Source organism: Phacochoerus africanus, chromosome 11 (assembly GCF_016906955.1).
Source record: "Phacochoerus africanus isolate WHEZ1 chromosome 11, ROS_Pafr_v1, whole genome shotgun sequence".
NCBI lineage: Eukaryota > Metazoa > Chordata > Mammalia > Artiodactyla > Suidae > Phacochoerus > Phacochoerus africanus.
The window spans coordinates 102,528,862-102,552,550 of NC_062554.1; the positions used below are offsets into that span (position 1 = coordinate 102,528,862).

The 23,689-nt window shown below is 41.4% G+C and overlaps 1 protein-coding gene across 3 annotated transcripts in view; it reads right to left on the reverse strand.

Moving 5' to 3' along the window:
* Nucleotides 1-63: 63 nt before the first annotated feature.
* Nucleotides 64-23,689, reverse strand: part of NAPEPLD (N-acyl phosphatidylethanolamine phospholipase D) — a 50,260-nt gene continuing 26,634 nt past the window's right edge. For all 3 annotated transcript variants that reach the window (XM_047754181.1, XM_047754182.1, XM_047754183.1), the window contains exons 3-5: nt 12,035-12,681; nt 8,726-8,840; nt 64-3,315 (exon numbers count right to left, since the gene is read on the reverse strand). In XM_047754181.1, the coding sequence (XP_047610137.1) occupies nt 3,187-3,315; nt 8,726-8,840; nt 12,035-12,681 (891 nt within the window). In that variant the 3' untranslated portion in view covers nt 64-3,186. The remainder of the gene's footprint in view (nt 3,316-8,725; nt 8,841-12,034; nt 12,682-23,689) is intronic.

Below are 23,689 nucleotides of genomic sequence, written 5' to 3' on the forward strand. Positions count from 1 at the left end.
AATTTTATTAATTTTATCCATATTTTACATGACTAAAATTACAATATATCAAAGTCTCAGCAATTATTTTTAATAGTATTTTTTATTTTATAAGCTACTTTAACAATCTGTTGATATATCTGAATTCAGCCAGGTTTTATAATATATTCAAGTTCATAACCACCACCATGCTCAGAGTTATTAAGCAAATCAGTTTACAAGCAGAACCTTTAAGGGAAGAGTACTTTAAATTTCATTTGTAAATACATAGATTTCCATACAAAGTCACAAATTCTGAAACAGAAAAATGTGCTTTCTCAGGGTTATTCTGACCCAGAAATGAAACTTGGGAGAAATGTTTTTATAGTACAAAAAGTATTCCGTATATGGTAAAAACATGACAATTCTCAATTAGCTACAGTAGCGCTAATGTACATTATGAGAGCTAAGAATCACACTTCATCAGTGATGCAAACATAGGTATTCTCTGAAAGGCACCTTTCTTTATAACAGCTTTGCCTAATCTTTCTCCTTGGTTAGTGAAAATATATATTCAAAGTGTACACCCATTAAAACCAAGATTTGGTTTCAATGTGCTTTAGCAGCATTGGATTCTAAAATTCCCCTCCCTTCTTTTCCCCTATTATTAGTTTGAACAAATAATCACATTTCCTAGAGATTAGAGCATGAGTCTCCATGTCAAAATGCTGGAGAAAAGCGTGGAGTCATCTTTAAATATCCAGAATTACACAATGAGATCTATATATATCTCTGTACGTTATGGCACAGCTTACCTTTTTAGGCGGTCTTTCTCCTAATTGGTGGTCCTACCCTCTTGGGCAGTGAGTATCAAAGTGATCTCAGAAGGAAGAGAAAGGGATTTCAATAAAATCTTAACATGGGGGTAGGGATGCTGGCTAATCAAGGAGCAAAATGAAATTCACTTAGAGGATGAGACAGACCAAAAAGTATTATGACATGTTAGAATGAATGGAGGGAAGAAAGTGGATTAGTCTTATTTTTCAAAATTTTGGTTTTGCTTTGCACAGAAAACTCTTCAAAATGTGTAAGACGTGAAAAATAAAATGGAAACCATGCAATAGGGTGAGATTCTATAGGGAGAGATGAGGCTTAAGGTACTTCTTAATGAACAGAATGTCAAAGTACAAAGAATGTGAATGGTAATAAAAAGGAAAGTTTGGAGGAAGCCAAGAAAAATGAGGCAGGCCCAATTCAGTGGAATTTAGAGTATAAAGTTCATGAAGACCCTCAGTACATATGAATACAAAATTAATGTTAAGGCTATTCATGACAAAGAAATAATTCAGCAAGATGTGCTTGGCTTGCTTCGTAAAGCAGACGTAAGAGATGAATTTTCTATCTGGCATGTGACAGAAAGGAAGGCAACCACGGAACACCGGCTAGGATTAGGGTGGCACGTGCCAAAGCTCATCCACCATAAGCCTAACATCTTGATTCCTGTCTGCTAGCCAAATGTTCCTTTGGAGGAATAAAGGCTTTGTTTCTTTTTCTTGAAGGTTTATTTTATGGAGAAATTTGGGGAGCTAATCACATACATTTACCTACATGACACAGACATTTCCCCTTAACAGATTTGCATCATTGTAGATAAAAATACTAAATTTTAATAAGGATCATTTAAACTTCTTTTGGCTATTACTCTTCAGATTTATAAAATGCAGGAGATGAAGCTAGTCCTCCATGTTTAGCATCCTGTAATGTCTGATTATCAAAACCATGAGCCTGTTTTCCACTTTCAAATCTACCTATGAATACTAGGCAGTGATATCTTAAGAAATCGTTTTCTCCCTTATATTCTCAAAGTGCTTTTTAAAAAAGAAATGACTGTAATTGATTCTTGACATTTTTTGGAGGTAGGTGAAAATCATCCTCTTGTTGGACATGAGGAAACAGGCACAGTGAGCTTTTAGGTGACTTGCTTTAGGGCACACAGAAAATCCATGGTGGAAGCAGGATTAAAAATCAGATTAAGTGGCTAACATGCATATATACGTAAAAATAAATGATAGGGTGCTGCCTGAGTAGCATTTGATGTGGAAAACCTATTTTGATTATTTTGTATGAGTAAGTTCATTTCACTGAAAGACTCATGGGGAAGCCTCCTCTTTCACTAGGAGGCTCAGAGTAAGGGGGTGCCTCCAAAGCCCCTCTAGAACTAAAACTCAGGGCAGCAACTCCCAGCATCATCTTTTTTTAACCACTTTTTTTTTTTAAACACTGGCTTAATGAAAGTAGAACCATGCTTAAGGGTCATTTAATATAAAAATATAAGTCCTCGGGATCATGTAAAGCATAAAATATTTATAAATCTTACTGATATATTGGAGTTGGAGCTAAGAAACCAGGAAAAGGGGGTGGGAAGAGATGGAATGTGCATAAGAATAGAATTGAATTCAAAGTATATGGTCTATTAACATTTAGGCTCTGCATTTATCTTTGTAAATTATTTCTTTGCAGCTGTATTTGGGCTGAGCAGGTCTGACTTTTAAAGATAGAAAATATCATAAATCATGCTCTCATAACCACACTTCCCTTTTCTCCTGCCCAGAGGGCTTTGGTTTGGGGACTATAGATGTGTCCTAGAATACACTTTGCCTCTCTTTACAAAAATTAAGTCTTTACAAATGGTAATTCAGCCCAAACTCCCATGTTCTTATGTATAAAAAAATACATCACTTAACATTTGGCATATAAGCTAGTCTTGATAAAGCAAGAATTGCTATAAGCATGTAGGAATCCATGTCATCATTTACTCTAATGTGACAATAACAAGTATGTTTCTATGTGCAGGCCCCTGAGAGAAACTAGGTAGGTAGACAGCCTTGACTTACCTTGCAGAAGGCCCTTAAGAACAAAATAACAGAAATGGGTTTTTTAAATCAGTTTTTCATAACCTCAAAATTCTACCACTAAAGTAGAATGCTTTAATAAAAAAACTCCCATTGCAACGTTCATATCACTGAGTCGTGACTAAAATCCACATTGACCAATTCAGTATTTAAATGACCCACCTCTGAACTCTTTTTTGTTTATGTGGACTGGCAATCACATTAGTAAGCAGGTTATAACATAAAACACAAACTTGCAGCTGTTTCCAAATGTAAAAAATCGTAATATTCATGAATTTCTTAGTCTTTTCAGATTTATATCATCCTGTGCTCATATTTACTCAAAATTCTCATCATCAGTATTAAGGTATCTTGACTCTCCATGCTTCAGGACAAAAAAATCTTCAGTCTTAAGTCCATATCTCTCTAGAGCCTCACTCAGTTTCACTGGAGGCTCTAAGTAATGCTGGCAAAGGACAGAGAGAAACAAAAATGCAAAAAGATTAAGCATACATACATTTGGGGGGATATTTCAAATAAGAGTTCTAAAATAATCAACATAGCCTACTTAGAAATAATGCCCTTTTGGAGTTCCCATTGTGTGGCTCAGAGGTAACGAACCTGACTAGTATCCATAAGGATGCAGGTTCAGTCCCTAGCCTGCCTCAGTCTGGTGTTTCCGTGAACTGTGGTGTAGGTCACAGATGCAGGTCTGATCTGTCCCCTAGCCTGGGAACCTCCATATGCTGCAAGTGAGGCCCTAAAAAGAAAAAGAAAAAAGTAATGCCCTTTCTTTTCATTGAAGCATTAGCAAATAAGTCAATCATACTTCCTAATATAGATGACTGATAAATATATTTCTATTGAGTGAAAATCTATCCTATACTGTGTATGTTAAATGTAGTGCCAACTTAGACTGAACATAACATTAGATTGCACGAACTTTGACGACTATTTCTGTACATGAAATCCCAGTCTAAATGGAACAGATGCTAAAGATAAAATGAGACAATACTTTGAGAGAATATAGAAACTTAGATTACAAGGAAGAGTACATAAGCAAATGCCAGAGAAAATATTTTTGGCTGAAGAAGGGTTGTCATCCTCAACCCCAGCAAAATACCAATTCTGTGGTCTAGTTATTGAGGAAAGTAAAAGGTATAAAAGATAAATCCTTTCCCCAGTTTTTTATCTTAGGAGCTGAATCTTTACTCTGTATAGTAGCTATTTTTACATCAATAAAGGGAAAAGGAGCTATTTTCTCACAAAAGGGTTTTTCCCCCAATTTCAATAAGAAAAGTCATAAAATGTGAAAGTTAAACTAGGAATAAAAACAATCAAATCATCTCAATCCTGATCACCCGTGCTAAGTCAGCTTCTACGCTTCATGCAGCAGTGAATTGTGGGCACTGAGAGTAGCCAGGTCAGTGACCCAGACAAAAATCCTTGCCTTCCTGGAGCTTACAACCTAACACAGAGACAGATAATAAATGAACAAGTAAGAAAATAGCATCTGAGGGGGTGGTATGTTCTAAGGAGAAAGTGGTTGGTAAGTGTAGGGGATGGAGTTTAATTTTAAATACAACTAAGAGGTCCTCTCCGAGACGGCAACATCTGAACAAAGATCAGATGGTACCGGGCTTTTGCAGGTAGCTTTTTCGGCTTGGACTCGAGGGTGATGGAAAGCTGGGGGTCCTTCTGGCAAGGGAGTGTCACAATCTGATTTAAGGGTTAGAGGTCACTGCCCTGTGCAGCACTGAGTACAGACTGTAAGGGGCAGTGGGGTGGTAAGTAGTCAAAATCTAAATATAATCTGATGGGTGAGCTAACTGCAGGTGGAGAGAAACTGGATGGAAAAAATGAGAGAGTCAAAGTTTTGGCCTGAGGAGCAGGATAGAGGGTGCTGCCACTTACTGAGATGTAAGACAAAGTTTGAGAGATGATCAGGAAGTGTGTTTTGAGACTTAAGTTTCTGGTACCTAATGGACTTCCAAGTGGAAATGCCAAGTAGGCACCCAGATATATAAACATGGATTTAGGGGGACACCTGCCTAGAGAGGTACAGTAGACAGATGGGGTTCAAAGCCCTAAGACAGATGAGATCCCCATGGGAGTAAGCAACTGGAGAACAGAAGGGGCCCCCTGGGCCGAGCCCTAGGGCACTCACTGCTCCAAAGGAGGGGAGACAGGAACTAGCAGCAGAAACTGAGAAGGACCAGCCAGGGATCTAAGAAAACCAGGAAAGTTTTCTGTGGCTTCAGATATACAGATCTGCCAACAGTTACCAACAGTTATGCGAGTCTTGTCTTTTTCCTGCTTGCTCACTTCTTGGCTAACAGCTATGATTAGAGGCTAAGGGATTGCCCTCTCACTGACTGCTGAGTAACTGAGGTTAACTAACTATGCATTGCTCACCTAGTATTTCTAGAGATAGCCACTTATTATGGCTATTAGTTGATAACAGGAATCTACTTTTCATCTTTTTTATGCATATAGGAGATTGCTAATATATCCCCCCCACAAATCTAACTTTAACAGCCTAAGTCAAGAAGCTTCTCATGCCAAATTGTCTTTTAAAAACTTCAATACAGGCGTTCCCATCGTGGAGCAGTGGAAACGAATCCGACTAGGAACCATGAGGTTGAAAGTTCGATCCCTGGCCTGGCTCAGTGGGTTAAGGATCTGGCACTGCCGTGAGCTGTGGTGTAGGTCGCAGATGCAGCTCAGATCCTGCGTTGCTGTGGCTCTGGCATAGGCTGGCAGCTGTAGCTCCGATTGGACCCCTAGCCTGGGAACCTCCATATGCCGGGGGAGCAGCCCAAGAAATGGCAAAAAGACAAAAAAACAAAAAAAAACAATGACACTCTTTCCCACTGAAAACAATTGCTTTGTTAAATTCTTTTTCCCCTATGCTCTACAAGTCTTGGCCAGAAATACACTTATACAATCACAGAATCACCATATACCAATAGTCTCTTTCCTAAACTGTAGCTTTAGTTATAAGCTATAAGTTAGTGTGGATTTTGATGTTGCAGTATCTTTCTGCGTTACTTCTATGGTCAATTCTTGGCTGCTTCAACCATCTATAAGATAATTCTAAAAGAAGGCAAAAAGGCCTTCTGAGTTACTGCTATTTCTTAGTGCAAGCACTTTAGTCCTTCAGGGAAGATAAAAATGCCCAACAGCCATGGGCCCAAACAATATGTATAAAGCAGGGTTAATAGATCAAAGATAAATAAATGTAAGTGGTGAAAGCAGAAGTTCCCAGCAGTCTGGACCCATTAAGGGCCAGGCAACCAGCCCCAGACATTTCATAATCTCATATGTTCCCTTTTATTTTAATTTTTTTTTTTGTCTTTTTGCCATTTCTTGGGCCGCTGCCACGGCATATGGAGGTTCCCAGGCTAGGGGTCGAATCAGAGCTGTAGCCACCGGCCTACGCCAGAGCCACAGCAACGCAGGATCCGAGCCGCGTCTGCGACCTATACCACAGCTCACGGCAACGCCAGATCCTTAACCCACTGAGCAAGGGCAGGGATCGAACCCACAACCTCATGGTTCCTAGTCAGATTCGTTAACCACTGAGCCACGACAGGAACTCCTCATACGTTCCCTTTTAAAGGGTTGCTGTTTTATGATCTACTCCAGCAGAAGATACGCAAAATAAAGACGTTGGTCATTTATGAAGGTGACATCTATTATGCAGCACCTGAAATGTGTTTCCACCAAAAGTAGTGAGTTAAATTTAAGTGCTTAAATACATCATCTAGGAAATTCACTCATCATCCCTTGGATAAATCAGATGTTGCTGTAAGCACAATTTTTTCAAAGTGTTTGCAAAGCACAGGCTAAACATCCACCCCATTCCATCTACTTTGTCATGTAGCAAACTCATAGTGATAAGATTTATGTAACTGGTGTCAAAAAACCTGACATGTTTCATTAAGAAATAAAGATGGAGGAGTTCCCATCGTGGCGCAGTGGTTAACGAATCTGACTAGAAACCATGAGGTTTCAGGTTCGATCCCTGGCCTTGCTCAGTGGGTTAAAGATCTGGGGTTGCTGTGAGCTGTGGTGTAGGTTGCAGACGCAGCTTGGATCCCGCGTTGCTGTGGCTCTGGCGTAGGCCGGTGGCTACAGCTCTGATTTGACCCCTAGGCTGGGAACCTCCATATGCCGCAGAAGCAGCCCTAGAAAAGGCAAAAAGAGAAAAAAAAAAAGAAAGGAAGGAAGGAAGAAAGAAAGAAAAAAAAAATGGAAGTTAGATATATAAGGGAAGTAATTCTTGAAAGCTGAGCAACACAACTTGAAGACTGAGGTTTCCTCTCCCTCATCTTCCTCTCAGTAAAGAGCATAACCATCTTCCCAGTATTGAAGTTAAAGATCTAGGAGTTATCCTTGATTGTTCTTTTTGCACAGGTTTAATAAAATACTATTACTTTATCAAAGCTGCTGGAACATATTACAGGGAACATAAACATCCATATATCTCAATGTATCTACAATCATAGATGGAACACACACACAGAGAATAAGGCACTGCCGCTCAGTATGGTAGTACTCCAGTGGAAACCAGTACCAAACTTCCCCCTTCTTGAAACAGAAACACACACATACTCATATTCTCCTTCATCCTTCCCATGCCCATGGTCATGGTCATTCATTTACAAACTCCATTCTGTCCCCCAACAGGGCATCCTTCCCAAGCCCATTGCAGAATGGGAATTTTTTTTATAATGATTTTTGTTTTTTCCATTATAGCTGGTTTACTGTGTTCTGTCAATTTTCTACTATACAACGTGGTGACCCAGATACACATACATGTATAGATCCATCATAAGTGATTAGACATAGTTCCTAGTGCTGTACAGCAGGATCTCATTGCCTGGAATGGGAATTTTGAATGAGGGAGTCAACAGGAAGGAGGCAGTGTATTAATTTTGGAATAAGATGTAACTAGGGAGTAGGCAGGCCAGAAATAGGACAGAGAGGGAGTGTTTAAGAAGCATGAAAACACAAAGAGGCCCTGCGATGGGGCAGATACCACACAGAGCAAAGTGGAAAGCCAAGTTCAATCATCAGTTTCCAAATTTTGCTTAGGGCAGGCAGGCGCTGGATCCAGGAAAGGAGAGGAAGCTCTCTGCTAAGCTTCTATTTGATCCCAGCACCCTGGCTAGCAGCAGAGTTCTAGGATTCAGCTACTTAAGGAAACATCAGCTCTTCTGTTCCAGTCTAGGAATTAAATGACTTATCCTAATGCTTGGCACACAGCAGACACTTAATTAGTGTTCCCTGGGTATTTCTGGAAAGTTCCAAGTTGTCCAGCCTTATTTCCCCCATTGTCCTCCGTATCATCCACACTCCGGCTGAACTGATTCTTCACTTTTCCCCATGCCTGCTGCCTCCAGTCCCACACCTTCCTCCTCCTGGAATGTCCTCCTCCTTGCCTTCTCACAGCCAGGTTCAAATGTCACCTCTTCCATGAAGCTCTCCGTGATCCCTTCAGTCAGTCACAGTCCCTGACTCTGAGACCACTTTATCTGTCTCACTTTGTAACACGAAAGCCTCCCTTGAATGGGATGACAGGATGCTTCATTTTTCTACCTCCCAAGACTACACACATTTTTGGTTATATAAATACACATTTCGTCAACTACAGAAATAGCGAAAAGAACAGCATGCAATGAGGTTTTTTTTCCCCACTGTACATAAATACTCTTTAACTAATTAATATGATTTAGCACCCTAATTCACTAAGCTGGCCATGCACCTCTGACTCTATAGTTTGGTTTCTGAACACACTGCAGGGTATGGTGATGCCTGAAACCTATCATAAGTCAAACACAAAACCAGTTATTTTGATCACGATCACTTACCTCATTTGCTAAGGCAAAAGTTCCCCAGTGAATCGCCACTGATCTCTTTGTTTGAACATCAATGTGAATCCTTACAGCTTCTTCTGGGTCTACATGCTGGTATTTCATAAACCACCTGATAAAACAGTCATTTATTAGCTCCAGCCTTTGAAATATACACTAAATTCTAATTACTGCTTCAGCCTTTAAGATTCTGCACAGGAATAAATCACAGTAGGCAAAAACCATCTCCCTTTAATCTTTTTCTGCTGGAAAAAATTAAGCAAAAATCTTTCTTGTGCAAACTGCTACACAGTAGATAAGCCTCAAGCAAAACTCCTCCTCTGAAGAGTAAGCTTTTGTATAATGTGTGTTCTGATTTTATTGATGATTTATTCTGAAGATACTATTACTTTTAAAAGTTGCTATTTTGCAATCCTGGCATGAATCAAAGTAAGGGAATAATGGGTAAAGAACTGGAAATCAAAACTCCTTTTGCAAAAAAAAAAAAAAAAAGTCAATAGCTTACCAGAACAATTTTTTGTTAACATGCTTAAAGTGAAAAGCAAACAAAAATTAGGACATACTTGTAAGATCATGAGCAAAAAACATCCAGTTACTGTTCAGGGATTTTATTTTAACATCATACAACTGAAGAGTGAGGTGTTTGGTTTGGCAAGAAGAAAGGGCACATTGGGGACTAAATAGAGCATAGAAACTAGAAACGCTGAAAGGCTGCCTTAGGCCTGGAAGAACAGGGCTCAGGAGGCAGAGGACTGGGCGTGAATCCCAGCTCTGCCGATGCCTGGGGACGTTTTGGGGCCACCTCAAATTCTCCAGCTTCCATTTCCTCATCTGTGAAATAGAAGCTACACCCACTTCATAAGGGTGCTTCTGGAAACATCGAGTACAGCACCTACTTCATAGAACTCTCCCCAAAGAATGGGGAGTTGACAAAACCAACCATTTAAGGAGAAAGTATTCTTTCTAATACAAAAGACAAAAGTGTACTATCTACAAGCAAATCCTTTGCTTTCCCAGCCATCAGTGCAGAAGAGGAAAAACAACACCGTCTTCGCATTATTCACATCCTGGGTCTGCTACTGCCTGCTAATGCGACAGTTAAGACCGAGGGATCTGTATTCAGCACAGGTGCTCCTGCACTTTACAGAACACATCCTGGAAAAGAACACCCATCTGCAACAACGCAAGGGTTATTATGTACTGTTAGGAGTTGCTGGGCCCAGTGGGAGCCCAGAGACAAAGCCACTGTGTTCTCCTCAACAGCATGTTAGAGGAGCACTTGTTCTGCCTGTCTCCTGACACTCAGAATTCAGGGCAAGATGAAAACAGTTTTTGGTGTTTCTCTCTCTTGTTTTTTTCAACTACTTCAAATCAAAGGGACTGACATTCCTTTCTACCCTCATGTCTGTCTGAAATAAATTTCAGTCTTTTACCCTGGTATAAAAAAAATTAAAATAAAAACTGAAAATCCTAACTGACTTGGATAGAATACCTGATGACAGGAGACCCCAAAAGTATGGGTGAAAACATTCTAAGTGTATTACTGAAAGCTGTTTGGGGTGTAACTCTGACATTTATAGGGTACTTCGACTTCGGTGAGAGTAGAGGCCACCACAATCTAATTCTTCAGAGCAAATACTGTCCTCCCCATCCTCCTCCCAGCTTAGTATTAGTAACAAGACAGCTGCAGTGCAAGCAGGAAGGAGCAAGTGCATTTGTGCAGTCAGGCTGTACACATTTATCATCGCATATCTATATGACAAGTCTTTATAGTGCTACCTATGAAAATTTATTTTCATAATTATAATATTCTGCTATACTAAGAACATATATTGAATAAAGATCAATACCATATAAAATTGCTTTGTAAACAGGCTGAATGATGTTTTGAGAGGTTTCATTAGAATTCAGAATTAGAATTATGTGGTAAAGTGAAATTCAACCACTATTAAGTGGTTTATAATAATTTTTAATAAGGTAAAAAGTATCTAGCCCCTTACATGAAGAAACAAGAAAAAAGGGAGAAAGAAGCATTAATAAAGGTAATAATAAGATGGTTTTGGTTGTTAACCAAATGGTTAACTTAAAAAGTTAATTAAATAAGTATAACAAAATCAGATAGAAACCAACAATCAGATGTGCTCAGTACATCTGTGTTCTGCTTGTAAGACTGCCTAAATAAAATGCCATCCTACATACCATGCTGTATGTGTCTGTAGAAAATAAAACATTTTTAAAAATTAGCCCTTACTTTGTTACTTTTAGTTTTTTTTTTTTAAACCAGTACATATCAACCAAAGTTGGGACTTCCTATTGGCACAGCAGGTTGATGATACAGTACTGTCTCTGAGACAGCATGGGTTCGGTCCCCAGCTCAGCGCAGTGGGTTAAGGATGTGGCATTGTCGCAGCTGTGGCATAGGTTGCAGCTGCAGCTCAGATGCAATCCCTCCTGGTCAGGAACTTCCATATGCCACAGGTGTGGCCAAAAAGAAGAGCAGGAAAAAAAGACAAAACACAGTTGACTGAAATCTGAGTTCTTTGAAATCGCTTTTTTTTTTCCTTAAACAGTACTGAGTAAAACACAGGCAGTGGATGGGTCTCCAGGATCTCAAATGCTAGTGTGACCTTCATTTGCTCTGAAAACAGGTGATGAGTATGGAGAGGTTTGAGGGCGAGTGGTGATTCAGCAATGTCTTTACCAGACTAACTTCAGTACTGACTGATGGTCTAGGCCCAGTCCTTGCTTTTTCTCCACTAACACAGGACAGGATGAGTGCATTCTAGTCATGGAGTGAAAAGTGGTCCAGGGAGCTCCCTGGTGGCCTAGTGGTTAGGATTCAGCACTTTCCCGCTGCGGCCCAGGTTCCATCCCTGGTCTGGGAACTGATAGCCCACGTCAAGCCACTGCATGCCACAGCCAAAAAAAAAGGAAAGAAAAAAGAAAAGAATGGTGGTCCTACAAGAAAACCATCCTCCATGTGAAAAGGAGAGCAAGAGTTAGGTTTGATGACTGGCTGATGGGTTTAACGTTAGTCAGAATAGTATGTGAACTTCAGGCTAGGTATAGTAATTCTTTAAACCGAGGTCCTTTTTTCTCAGTAATGTAATTCTGGATTTTGAGTAATTACTTAACTGATATGACTGACTAAAGTACTTTACAATTTTAAAAAATTTTTAATTAACCTACCAGTCCCCACCCAATGTATAACAAAGTCCACCATTAAAATCACCAATTATATATCCTAACTACTTTAAGCCCAGTTAACTCATGTAGCAGGAGTGCTTTCTTTGGTCATCCACGTACCTTGGTTCATATGCTCCAATGGGAATAGCTGCAAGGTCGAAAGGTCCAAATCTTTTTCCTATCTCTTCAAATGCAGAGCAGTAACCAGTGTCCCCTGCGAAAAAAAATCGGTTCCAAGGTCCCAAGACAGACCAGCTGCCCCAGAGAACCTTGTTGTCATCCATCAGGGTCCTCTTACACCAGTGCTGGGAGGGTGTAAACACGAAGGTGACCTTATCGTGCCCGGGGACACAATTCTCCTCCCACCAGTCCAGCTCAATGACATTCTCACAGCCGCACTTCTGCATCCAGTCCAGGAGCCCCAAGGGCACAAACCACCTCAGCTCGTTGCCGAACCGCTCATTGAGAGCGATGACAGAATTGTAGTCCAGGTGGTCGTAGTGGTTGTGGCTGATAAGAACCGCATCTATCCGGGGCAGTTCGCCAATAGAGCAAGGGGGACGGCGAAACCTCTTGGGACCCATGTGCTGTGACGGGGAGGCCCGAGCGCTAAAGACAGGATCCGTGAGGAAGATGAGCTCGTCCATTTCCACCATCACCGTCGCGTGTCCCAGCCACGTGACTCTTAAGGCAGCCTCCCTCACACCAGCGTCTTCAGGGTCACGGATAAAATATGGCCTAAGCACTGGGAGTTCTTTATCAAGCTCCTGTGCATACAAGGAAAGAAAGAAAAGCAACCATTATTTAAAAAAAAAAAAGAGAGAGAGAAGGTATTATATGTCATCATAAGCACATTTTGACCTAAATTAGAGAGAAGGGTTAACTGGGGAGACCTGAAGTCATTTGATAAATGTGGTACCTTTGCTTTTCTCTTGAAAATGCATCCTTCTTTCTGAATCTGACTCAACAATCACTGTATAGTAATGTAAGATCTTAGCCCCCAATGCAATAAAATTAAAAACTTTGAGTGCTGCTGACTTTACTAATTTTTTCAAAGGCTTTATTGCTTCTGTAAGTGCCAGGAGTGGACCAGCCTAGATGCTGTCTGTTCCTTTGCTTACTGCCATTTTCTCAGAGGCCGGTGCATTTCCTGCTGAAAACTGCCTCAGAAGCAGGTCAGCCCCTGGCACGAGTAAAGAAAACTTTTGACCCCATACATACATGTAGATCTTGGATCTCATGTGAACCTGACTTCCTGAGCACAGAGAATTCAAAGCAGAGCACTGTGACAATCCCAGAGCAAATCACAGGCCTGGTGGTTCTCCTCATTCCTTACCTACGAGGTTTTCTACCACTGATCAAACCAAAGTGAAGCATGGCCCCTGCCCATGAGAAGATCACTTTTTGGGTAAATAGATGTGAAACAATAACTACAACAAAATGTGGTAAGTATTACTCCTTTGGTTATTGAACATTTTATCCCTGGATTAAGCTAGACCAATAAGAAACTGTGTTCTAGGGTCACAATCCTGACATTTATAAAACCTTGGTGAACACAGCTGCAGCCAGGTCTCCTCCTCGTTCAACCTTGCCAAGTGTGTGCCACAGGGCTGTCATCACCACTGGGTACCACTCTCCCCACCAGCCCACCCCACCACCTTCCCACTCACCCACAAACATTTCTCTCGATTCCCTGTAAGAGGAAGAACTCCTCTTCTCCAGAGCAATTTGCTTTATTCATTTGACTGTCATTGGAACTGACAATTAAAGCTTCGTTTTTTTGCTTTGGCTAGGAAGTTCAGAGTCAAAGCCATGGGCAGGGTCCTGCCTGCAGGGCAGGGCACAATGGGACCGATTCTATACTAACTTGATTCTTGGCTTTATCTTTGTACCCTAATTGCCTGTTTGCTCTTGTATGTTCATCCATTTTTTCCTGCTACGTGTCTTTTTATACATTGCTGCAAGTCGGTTTTGAAAAAGGTGTGGTACTGGAGTTCCTGCCATGGCACAACAGGATCAGTGGCGTCTCTACAGTGCCAGGACACAAGTTCGATTTCCAGCCCAGCACAGTGGATTAAAGGATCCAACGTTGCCAAAGCTGCAGCGTAGGTCGCAACAGAGGTTTGGATATGACCCCTGGCCCAGGAACTCCGTGTGCCATGGGGCAGCCAAGAAAGAAGGAAAAAAGTGTGGTACTGAATGATTAAATAAAATATAAGACATGCCATAGCCCACAAGAAGGAATGAAGAGCCCAGCTGTAGAAGGCATTACAGACACAGGAACCTGTGTGGGTTCCTGAAGAACGATGAGATGTTCATAATGCAGAGGAAAGGGGAAAGGACATTTCGGGCAGAGAAAATGTCCAAGCAAAGGCAGAGAGCCAAGTAGGAACACCGCATTTGGGGGCAGGAAACAAACTGGCATCTATAAAGGATATGAACACAGTAAGAGCCTTGAATGTAGTACTTCACCCAGAAACAATGAAAACACCCTTAAAAGGGGGGGAGGGAGACATGACCCCATTTATGTTTAGAGAAAACATTTCAAGTGCAAATGATGACCTGGGGTGTGTCATAATAGCTGCCAGCAGAGATTAAGATTTGGACAAAGGAGACAACAAAGGGCAGAGCTGAGAGGGCAGAAGGGGGAGATGCTGGTGAAAGGAAAGGGAGAGGTCACTGAGCAGGTCGGAACAGGAAATGGGCCCAAACAGGGAAGAAGAGCAAGAGCAGAGGAGGTGGAGGATGACAAGATTTCTCTTAGCCTGCCTAAGCCTTAGTGTCCTCATCTGAAAAATGAGTATAATTGCCTCTGGGAGTTCCCTGGTGGCCTAGCAGTTAAGGATTTGGTGGTGTCGCTGCTGTGGCACAGATCTGATCCCTAGCCCAGGAACTTATGCATGCTTCAGGCGCAGCGGGGAAAAAAAAAAAAAATCAGGAAAAAGGTATACCATGTCATTGCTAGGGACTGAATTAGGAGTGGCCAGCACATAGAAAGCCCTCTGCAAGTGTCCCAAAAGAAGAAGGAAGCCAGCCCCAACCCTGACAAGCCATCAGGCACCAAATGCAAAATGGATTCTTTGCATTTTTACCTGTTTCCTTACTCAGTCTCTAACCAAGACAAGATCCTAAGTAAGATCCTAAGTAACATTCAGCAATTTTCAAGTGCTCCTGATGGCTCAAGCATCTTCTTGCCAACTGATTCCATACATGAGACACCTCAAAAATACTTAAGCACCATCACACTTAAACAGCACATCAAAATACTGAAAAAAAACTCCTGAAAATCGCTGCATTTCTTTTTGCCCTAAGAAAAGTGTTTGCTCTAAGTTTAAAAGTCATTATTCACTAACAATTGAGAGGAAAGAAAACAAAACCTTGAGCACCTCTGGCAGCCTTAGCACGTTCTCCAAGCACAGTACTAAAAAGTGAAGTGCAGAAAGAAGCCCATCACAAAGGATCATACGGAGCGTGGCTCAGCAGAAACGATCTGAACCATGAGGTTGCAGGTTCGATCCCTGCCCTCACTCAGTGGGTGAAGGATGTGGTGTTGCTGTGAGCTGTGGTGTAGGTCACAGACGCGGCTTGGATCTGGCGTTGCTGTGACTGTGGTGTAGGCTGGCAGCTACAGCTCCAATCAGACCCCTAGCCTGGGAACCTCCATGTGCCACAAATGTGCCCCCCACCAAAAAAAAAAGGATCATACCTTGAAATTTATATGAAATTTCTGGAATAGGCAAATCCATAGAGACAGAAAATAGGTATTAAAATACTGATTTCCAGAGTGTGGAGAATTGGGGGGAGGATGACTAAGGACACGGATTTTTTTGGGGGTATTAAAAATGTATTAGATTGTGGTGAGAATTGCACAACTCTGTACTGAAAAACCATTGAACTGTACACTTTGAACAGCTCAATTGCATAATACATGAATTACATCTCAACAAAGCCGCTTTTAGGTAAGGACTGACAAGACATCTGAATTAATAAGCAGTCACTTTTCTTCAAGGTCCTTTCTTCATGCTATATTGTTTCTAAGCTCATCACAAAAGAGTAGCTTAAAGAATTTGATCTCTAGTACTATTAGTCCATGAAACTCAAAGAAATAGCACCTATAAATTGAGATTCCAAAAAGAAAAATAGTTTTAATTTTTAATCCTAATCAATGTAATTTGAAAAAGCATGTAGAATGGGGAAATTCTTGCTTATGTGAAGAAATCAAGCAATCATTTGGGCATTTTCCTTACTAGATCAAAGAAGACTTAGCTGGTCTTCCTTTTTCAAAGCTACAAATGGGAAAAGCACTACAGCTGCTATTAACCAGTATACCAGTTAGTGTTTTACTTTACTTGGGGAAAGGCAAAAATCCCAACATTCATTCAACCACTACTCTTTGCCAGGTACTTAAGTACATTAAATCAGGTACTCTATGAACCAAACATTACCGCCACTTGATAACCACACCAAGGCAGGGGGGCATGAAGAAAGTTGCCAAGGTCATACAGTAGGTGAGCATCCAATTGGGAGTAGACTCAGGGTTTTCTGACTCTAAAGACACTCTTTTCACTAAAACATAACTCTTTCCATGGCACAGATAATATGAACTTTAAAACAATGAAACTATGGATTAGCAATGAGATCCTGCTGTGTAGCACTGGGAACTATGTCTAGTCGCTTATGAAGAAGCACAAAAATGTAAGAAAAAAGATGTATACATGTATGTGTAACTGGGTCACAATGCTGTACGGTAGGAAAAAAATAATGTATTGGGGAAAAAATAAAAAGCTTGATATTCCCAAAAAAATAAAACAATGAAACCCATATTCTTGTTAACATTAAGCGTATGTGTTTGTGTGCAAGATGCAATGCACATCTGTTAAAACCATATTTTCTTAAAAAGAAATTACTTAAATAAGACAAGTAAATCCTTCTCTTCCAACTGAAAGTATCTTTTTTTTTTTCTAGTCATAGGAAAGTTTATATTTTGCAACTCAGATTTAAATTAAAAATTTAAGAAGTTGCCGTCGTGGTGCAGTGGTTAACGAATCCAACTAGGAACCATGAGGTTGCAGGTTCGACTCCTGGCCTTGCTCAGCGGGTTAAAGATACGGCGTTGCCATGAGCCGTGGTGTAGGTCGAAGACGCGGCTCGGATCTGGCATTGCTGTGGCTGTGGTGTAGGCTAGCGGCTATAGCTCCAATTAGACCCCTCCCTAGCCTGGGAACCTCCATATGCCGTGGGAAGCGGCCCTAGAAAAGGCAAAAAGACAAAAAAAAAGGAGTTCCTGTCATGGCGCAGTGGTTAACGAATCCGACTAGGAACCATGAGGTTGCGGGTTCGGTCCCTGCCCTTGCTCAGTGGGTTAAGGATCCGGCATTGCCGTGAGCTGTGGTGTAGGTTGCAGACACGGCTCGGATCCTACGTTGCTGTGGCTCTGGTGTAGGCCGGTGGCTACAGCTCCGATTTGACCCCTAGCCTGGGAACCTCCATATGCCGCAGGAGCGGCCCAAGGAAATAGCAAAAAGACAAAAAAAAAAAAAGACAAAAAAAAATTTTAATTTTTCTTTTTATATTTATTTTGATGATATATATGAACACTGAATTGATATCAAAATACCTCTAATTCAATTATTAATGCTAATTTTTTATATTCTTGCCATACTATCTGTATTAGGAGTGTAAGATCCATCAAAATGGCTTAATATTTTTAAACTCCTCGATTATAGAAGAAAATGCCCTTCATAAAATGTTTGGAAAGTAGAAAAAATAAAGAACAGTAGCCATCAATTATGTCAATGTGCAGAGATCATAACCACTGCTAACATTAGACTTTTTTTTGGGGGGGGGGGGCATGCCCACAAGCATACAGAAGTTCCTGGACCAGGGATCAAAACCATTCCACAGCAGTGACAATACTGGATCCTTAACCCACTGAGCCACCAGGGGACTCCCCCGCCCCCAACATTATGTCATCTTTATGAATAGTTAAGATCAGAGGGTAGTCATATTTCCTAATCTTTTTTTCATTTTCATATTGTGACATTTTCACCCATCACATAAAACTGACACATACTGATCTAAAAATGAAACAAATTCTTGAGGAAACCTTTCAGAAAGCAAAACAAAAAAAATTTAAAAATGAAATACAATTACAGAGGATTGATCTAGGTGATCCCAAATATATTAGTTGTCATTTTAGAATGAAAAGATGGAGACAAGAAGATTTTCAAAGAAATAGACAAGAAAATTTCCAAGAACTGAAGGCCACAGATTTTCACATCTAAAGGGCCCACCTGTCATCAAGAATGATGAATTAATAAAGAACCACAAACATCCCACTGAAATTTCAGAACACAGGTGCCAAAGAGATGATCCTCAGAGTTTCTGCAGAGAAAACCAAGGTCCCACACAGAGAATCAAAAAGGGCACAGAACTGGAGTTCCCGTCATGGCTCGCTCAGTGGTTAATGAATCCAACTAGGAACCATGAGGCTGGGGGTTCGATCCCTGGCCTTGCTCAGTGGGTTAAGAATCTGGTATTGCTGTGAGCTGTGGTGTAGGTCGCAGACACAGCTCACTCAGATCCCGCATTGCTGGGGCTCTGGTGTAGGCTGCTGGCTACAGCTCCAATTCGACCCCTAGCCTGGGAACCTCCATGTGCCACAGAAGCGGCCCCAGAAAAGGCAAAAAAAAAAAAAAAAAAGAAGGGCACAGAACTTCTCTACAGCAATGCTAAGAAGGTGGTCATGGAAGCAGTGCTTTCAAATTCTGAGAGAAAACAGTTTCCAAACTAAAATTCTATATCCACACTATCCATCAAGAGTGAGGAAAAAGACATTTCAGATAAGCAAAGTCTCAAAAAACTGACTTCCTGTGTACTCTTTCAGAAAGCTCATCAAGAATGTACTCCACCAGGAGTTCCTAACATGGCTCAGCGTTCATGAGAATGCAGGTTCAATCCCTGGCCTTGCTCAGTGAGTTAAGGATACGGTGCTGCCGTGAGCTGTGGTGAAGATCACATATGAAGCTCAGATCTGAGGTTGCTGTGGCTGTGGTGTAGGCCAGTGGCTACAGCTCCAATTCAACACCTAGCCTTGGAACCTTCACACGCTGCAGGAGCGCACCCCCCCCCCCTCAAAAAAAATATATACTCCACCAAAGCGAGAAAATATCCAAAAAAGTATACAGAGCAGGACGCAGGAAACAGGGCCATACTGAGGTGACAAAGGGGCCCAGGAGGGCAGTCAGGCAGGTTAAAGCCATTGCTGCCACACCTGAAAGTCTCCCACCTCAGGGGAAAATGGTCTCTCCCTTGAGAAGCCACAGGAGGGAAATGATCAGTCACACATACACATAAAGCTCAACCTCAGGGAGAGAAGTGTGTAAGACAGGAGACGTGCCCATGCTATGCTGCGTGGTTCATTCATGAAAAATACTGACATAGCCACAGCAGTGCAAACTCTTCCCAGTATAAGAGGGGAAAGGGGGCAAAGGGTACAGAGTGAAAGACACCTCCATATAGCTGAAGTCTCTAAAAGAGGATCACAGAATCGCAGAGTGGTGTGGCAGGTGCCAGGGGGTGGGGGGAGAGGGAGATGGGGAGTTAATGTCAGTGGGTATAAAGCTTCAGTTAGTCGAGGTGAGCCAGCTCCAGGGGTCTGCTGTAAAACACAGTACCTGCAGTCAACCATAATGTACCACATGCTTAACAAATCTGAGAGGGCAGACTTCATGGTGAGTGTTCTTACCACAACAATATCAGAAGAAAAGAAGTAAACTGCAGAGGAAACAACTTAAAGGGTTGAAAGTCCTGCCTTTGGGGAGGGGACTGGATCACAGGGGCTGGTTAGGGGCTGGTATTTTTCTTATAAGCCTTCAGTACCACAAATTTTTTTTTTTTTGGCTAACAAGCAAGTTCCAGAGCCAGGGATTGAACCCGTGCCACAGCAGCAATACCAGCCACAGCAGTGACACCACCAGATCCTTACTCTGCTGAGCCACCAAGGAACGCCAGGACTATGACTTTAAAAATGGTATACATGTATTCTTTTTCCCTTGGTAAAAATAAAAAAGCAGCCTATTAGCATACTACAGTATAAATATAAAATAAGCAGTATTGTTTTATTTTCTCAAAGGGCATCCTATTCTTCAATATCACACATCAGTACTTAAAGGTGTCCTGTGAATCTCTAAATAATCCCAGTCACCTAAACTGTCTTATCCTAATTTTATAGAGCCCCCCCCCATCAAAAAAAAAAAAAAAAAAGAGTTCCCTGAAGGACTGTGATAGAAATAAAGTCACACACCATTAAGAATCGTGAGCCTGAGCCTGGTTCCTGGACTCCCAGGGTTCCGCTTTTTTCTACCAGGCCATGCTGGGCGGCCTCAGTCCCTTGTCTGTCTCCCACTCCAGTGTGAATGCCCCTCTCACTTCTACAGTAGCAACTGATAAGCACAGCCTCCTTCCACTAATCAAACTCTGCTTCCTTTCCTCTTTAAAATTCTCCCATCACCTCCTTTCCCCTGACTATTGGTGACGATCGCTAACACTAACAATCAGATGAGGTCACAGAGCCACTACAAGACCATAGAGCAATGACAGCCCGTGAACAACTTGAAGCCTGCTCCGTGCTCCAATGGCCCAGAAAAAGCCAACGGCACGAACGGCCCAAGTAAAGAAGTGCTGTTTTCTGACCAGGCAACCTAATCATGTAGCTCTGCTAATAGCCTGTATTCATTTTGTTCTGACCTATTCTATTAGTTATTTTATACTTTAATTAGATGTTTCTTCCAAATTGCTTTCACATTCATATACCTATATATACCATGATATAAACTGCATAATATTATCTTGTCTCCTTCCAAAACAGCAAGCTGTGTTTTATAAAACTCTAGTCTCCCAATGCCTAACAAAAATAACTGCCAGAAATCTGAGTAAACTCTGATCAGATCCAATGATCTGAAGTAGGTATTCTTTATGAATTATTTTTTTTCATAAAATGAAGAACTATCACATTTAGGAGACTACAGAAGTTAATAATGTGAGCAATTTAAAGAGATTTAATATGGAGTTACAGTTACCTCTGAAAGCAACAGACGTCAACATGCATTTAATCTAATTCTAGGCTTTCATTAGAAACAATGGGGAAACAAGATATAGGTAAAAGATGAGAAAAAATACAAATGGGAATAGGACAAAGGTGTCTTCTCTTTTACATGATGGTTCATATTGAGACTTCCTTTGACATTTTCTCAAAAAAAGACATACAACTTCTGCCTTAAAAGAAGGAAAAAAAAAAAAAAAGGCTTACACTTCATTAAAGAATACAGCTCCCACCCCCCAGGTTCCTTCTCTGCCTTATTATTCCTCAAAGCACTAATCATCTTTCAATATCTCACATCATTTACTTGTTTACTGTCTCTCTTCCATTTGACCTAAGGCCGAAAGAGGCTAGGGTGTCTTTCTGCTTTGTTCATGGCTCTATCTCTAGCACCTTGCACAGTGTGACTCAAATACTTACCAAATGAACAAATGAATTAATGGGCAGGCTTTGGAGGGCCCATGGACTCCCTAAAAGTATAGAAAAGGCCATGTGTTTACATGCGCATGTATATTTCTCTAAGAAGGAGGTCCATGGCTTTCACCAGATTTTCAAGAGGGGCCAATACACAAAAGAGTTTAAGGAACACTGGCCTGGTGAGTTCTCAGAAATTCAACCCCAGTTTCTAGAATATCTCCAAATCATCAAGTGCAGAGAAGTATTTCCACCTTCATGTGCTCACTCACTTCCCTCTCTGAAAGGAAACAAAACTAAAAACACTACTATCACTTCCATATTTTTAGCAACAGTGGCCCAAAAACCAAGAAGAAATTTTTACCCAACATGTACCCTACCCATCCTGGCCTCCTGCCCTAAAGCCTTCTTTTCACAGCTTGACTCTGTGTTTCTCTTCGTACCAGTTCTCCAGAAGATAAAATTTTCCTGTTCCTCCCAACCACGAAGTTGAAATACAGAATAATGTTTTATCTATTATTATCCTAACTCATTCTTTAAAAGTGTCGGGAAAGTATTATTCATGTTAATTAATTCTGTTAAGTAAGATTAATACTGTGAATGTTCCTTAGCATCAAAGTGATAATATCAGGCTTTTTATCCTATATCCTTTAAAGAAAAATGGACACACTTACCAAGTAAAAAGATCTACCACCACCACCACCCAGCCACCCACTGCCCCCCCCACCTCTTCCCAGTGCAGATCAAGCCTTCAGGGATGCACCCACTCTTGCCCCATCCACTTCCCTTGTCTGGTTCCTTCTCTCTCCATTCCCCACAAAGCCTTGCAGGACACAGGTCGTTGCAAGAAAAAAGCCAATAGAGGTAGGAAATGGAGAGGATCAAGAAACTGAGAAAGAAGAAAAAAGTGCTACTGCAATTGGAGCCACCTACTCTTGCCCAAATCTCATTCATCCAGGATTTCTCATTGTGGCTCAGCGGGTTAAGAACCCAACTAGTATCCATGAGGATGTAGTGTGTGTAGATCGAAGACTCAGCTCGGATCTGGTGGTGTTGTGGTTGTGGCGTAGGCTAGTGCCTACAGCTCCAATTAGTCCTCTAGCCTGGGAACTTCCGTATGCTGCAGGTGTGGCCATTACAAAAAAAAAAAAAAACACTCACTTATTACACTGTAGACCAAACATTAATAGTTTCATCCTAAATAGAACTAGCATTTTTTTTTCTTTCTTTTTTTTCTTTTTACAGCCGCTCCTGCAGTGTATGGAAGTTCCCAGGCTAGGGTCAAATCAGAGCTGCAGCTGCCAGCCTATGCCACGGCCACAGCCACGCCAGATCTGAGCGCCATCTGGGACCTACACGGCAGCTCATGGCAATGTCAGATCCTTAAGCCACTGAGCAAGGCCAGAGATCGAACCCATATCCTTGTGGATATTAGTCAGATTCTCAATCTGCTAAGCCATGACAGGAACTCCCTAACTATAACATGTTTAAAACCCAATAACCTACGATAATTTTTAAAGTTCTGGAAGTTATCTGACAATTTCTTTTACAGCTTTAGAAGCTTTATACAAGGATGAGGAGCCAAGCACTCGGCTTAATCCTCATAATTCATATTCCAAACACATCAGGCTACTACTTTCTGAAACCCATCATGCACTCTCACCTTCGTGACCTTGTTTATGCCATCTCTCCAGGTGGAAAACCACTGCCAAATACCTTTTATCTTTCTAGGCTCAGCTCAAATATCACTTCCTCTGTGAAGTCATTTCCAATCCAATCAATCAGCATCAATTGCCTCCATTCCTGTACTTCTAACATATTCCGTTCCTACCCCTAGTTGCCACCAGATCAGAGCTGGTTATCCACACATGAACTTTGCCGCTCAACTATGAACTTGAAGGCACGTTATTCATGTCATGTCCCCAGAACATCATATGTAAGTGCTCAATTAACTAACTTAAGTGTCATATTATGTAATACATATAATAACAAATTAAAAAACAAAGAAATGAAAGAGCAAATACATAGCACTTAAAAGGCCAAATGCAGGGAGTTCCCGTCGTGGCGCAGTGGTTAACGAATCCGACTAGGAACCATGAGGTTGCGGGTTCGGTCCCTGCCCTTGCTCAGTGGGTTAACGATCCAGCGTTGCCGTGAGCTGTGGCGTAGGTTGCAGACGCGGCTCGGATCCTGCGTTGCTGTGGCTCTGGCGTAGGCCAGTGGCTACAGCTCCGATTCGACCCCTAGCCTGGGAACCTCCA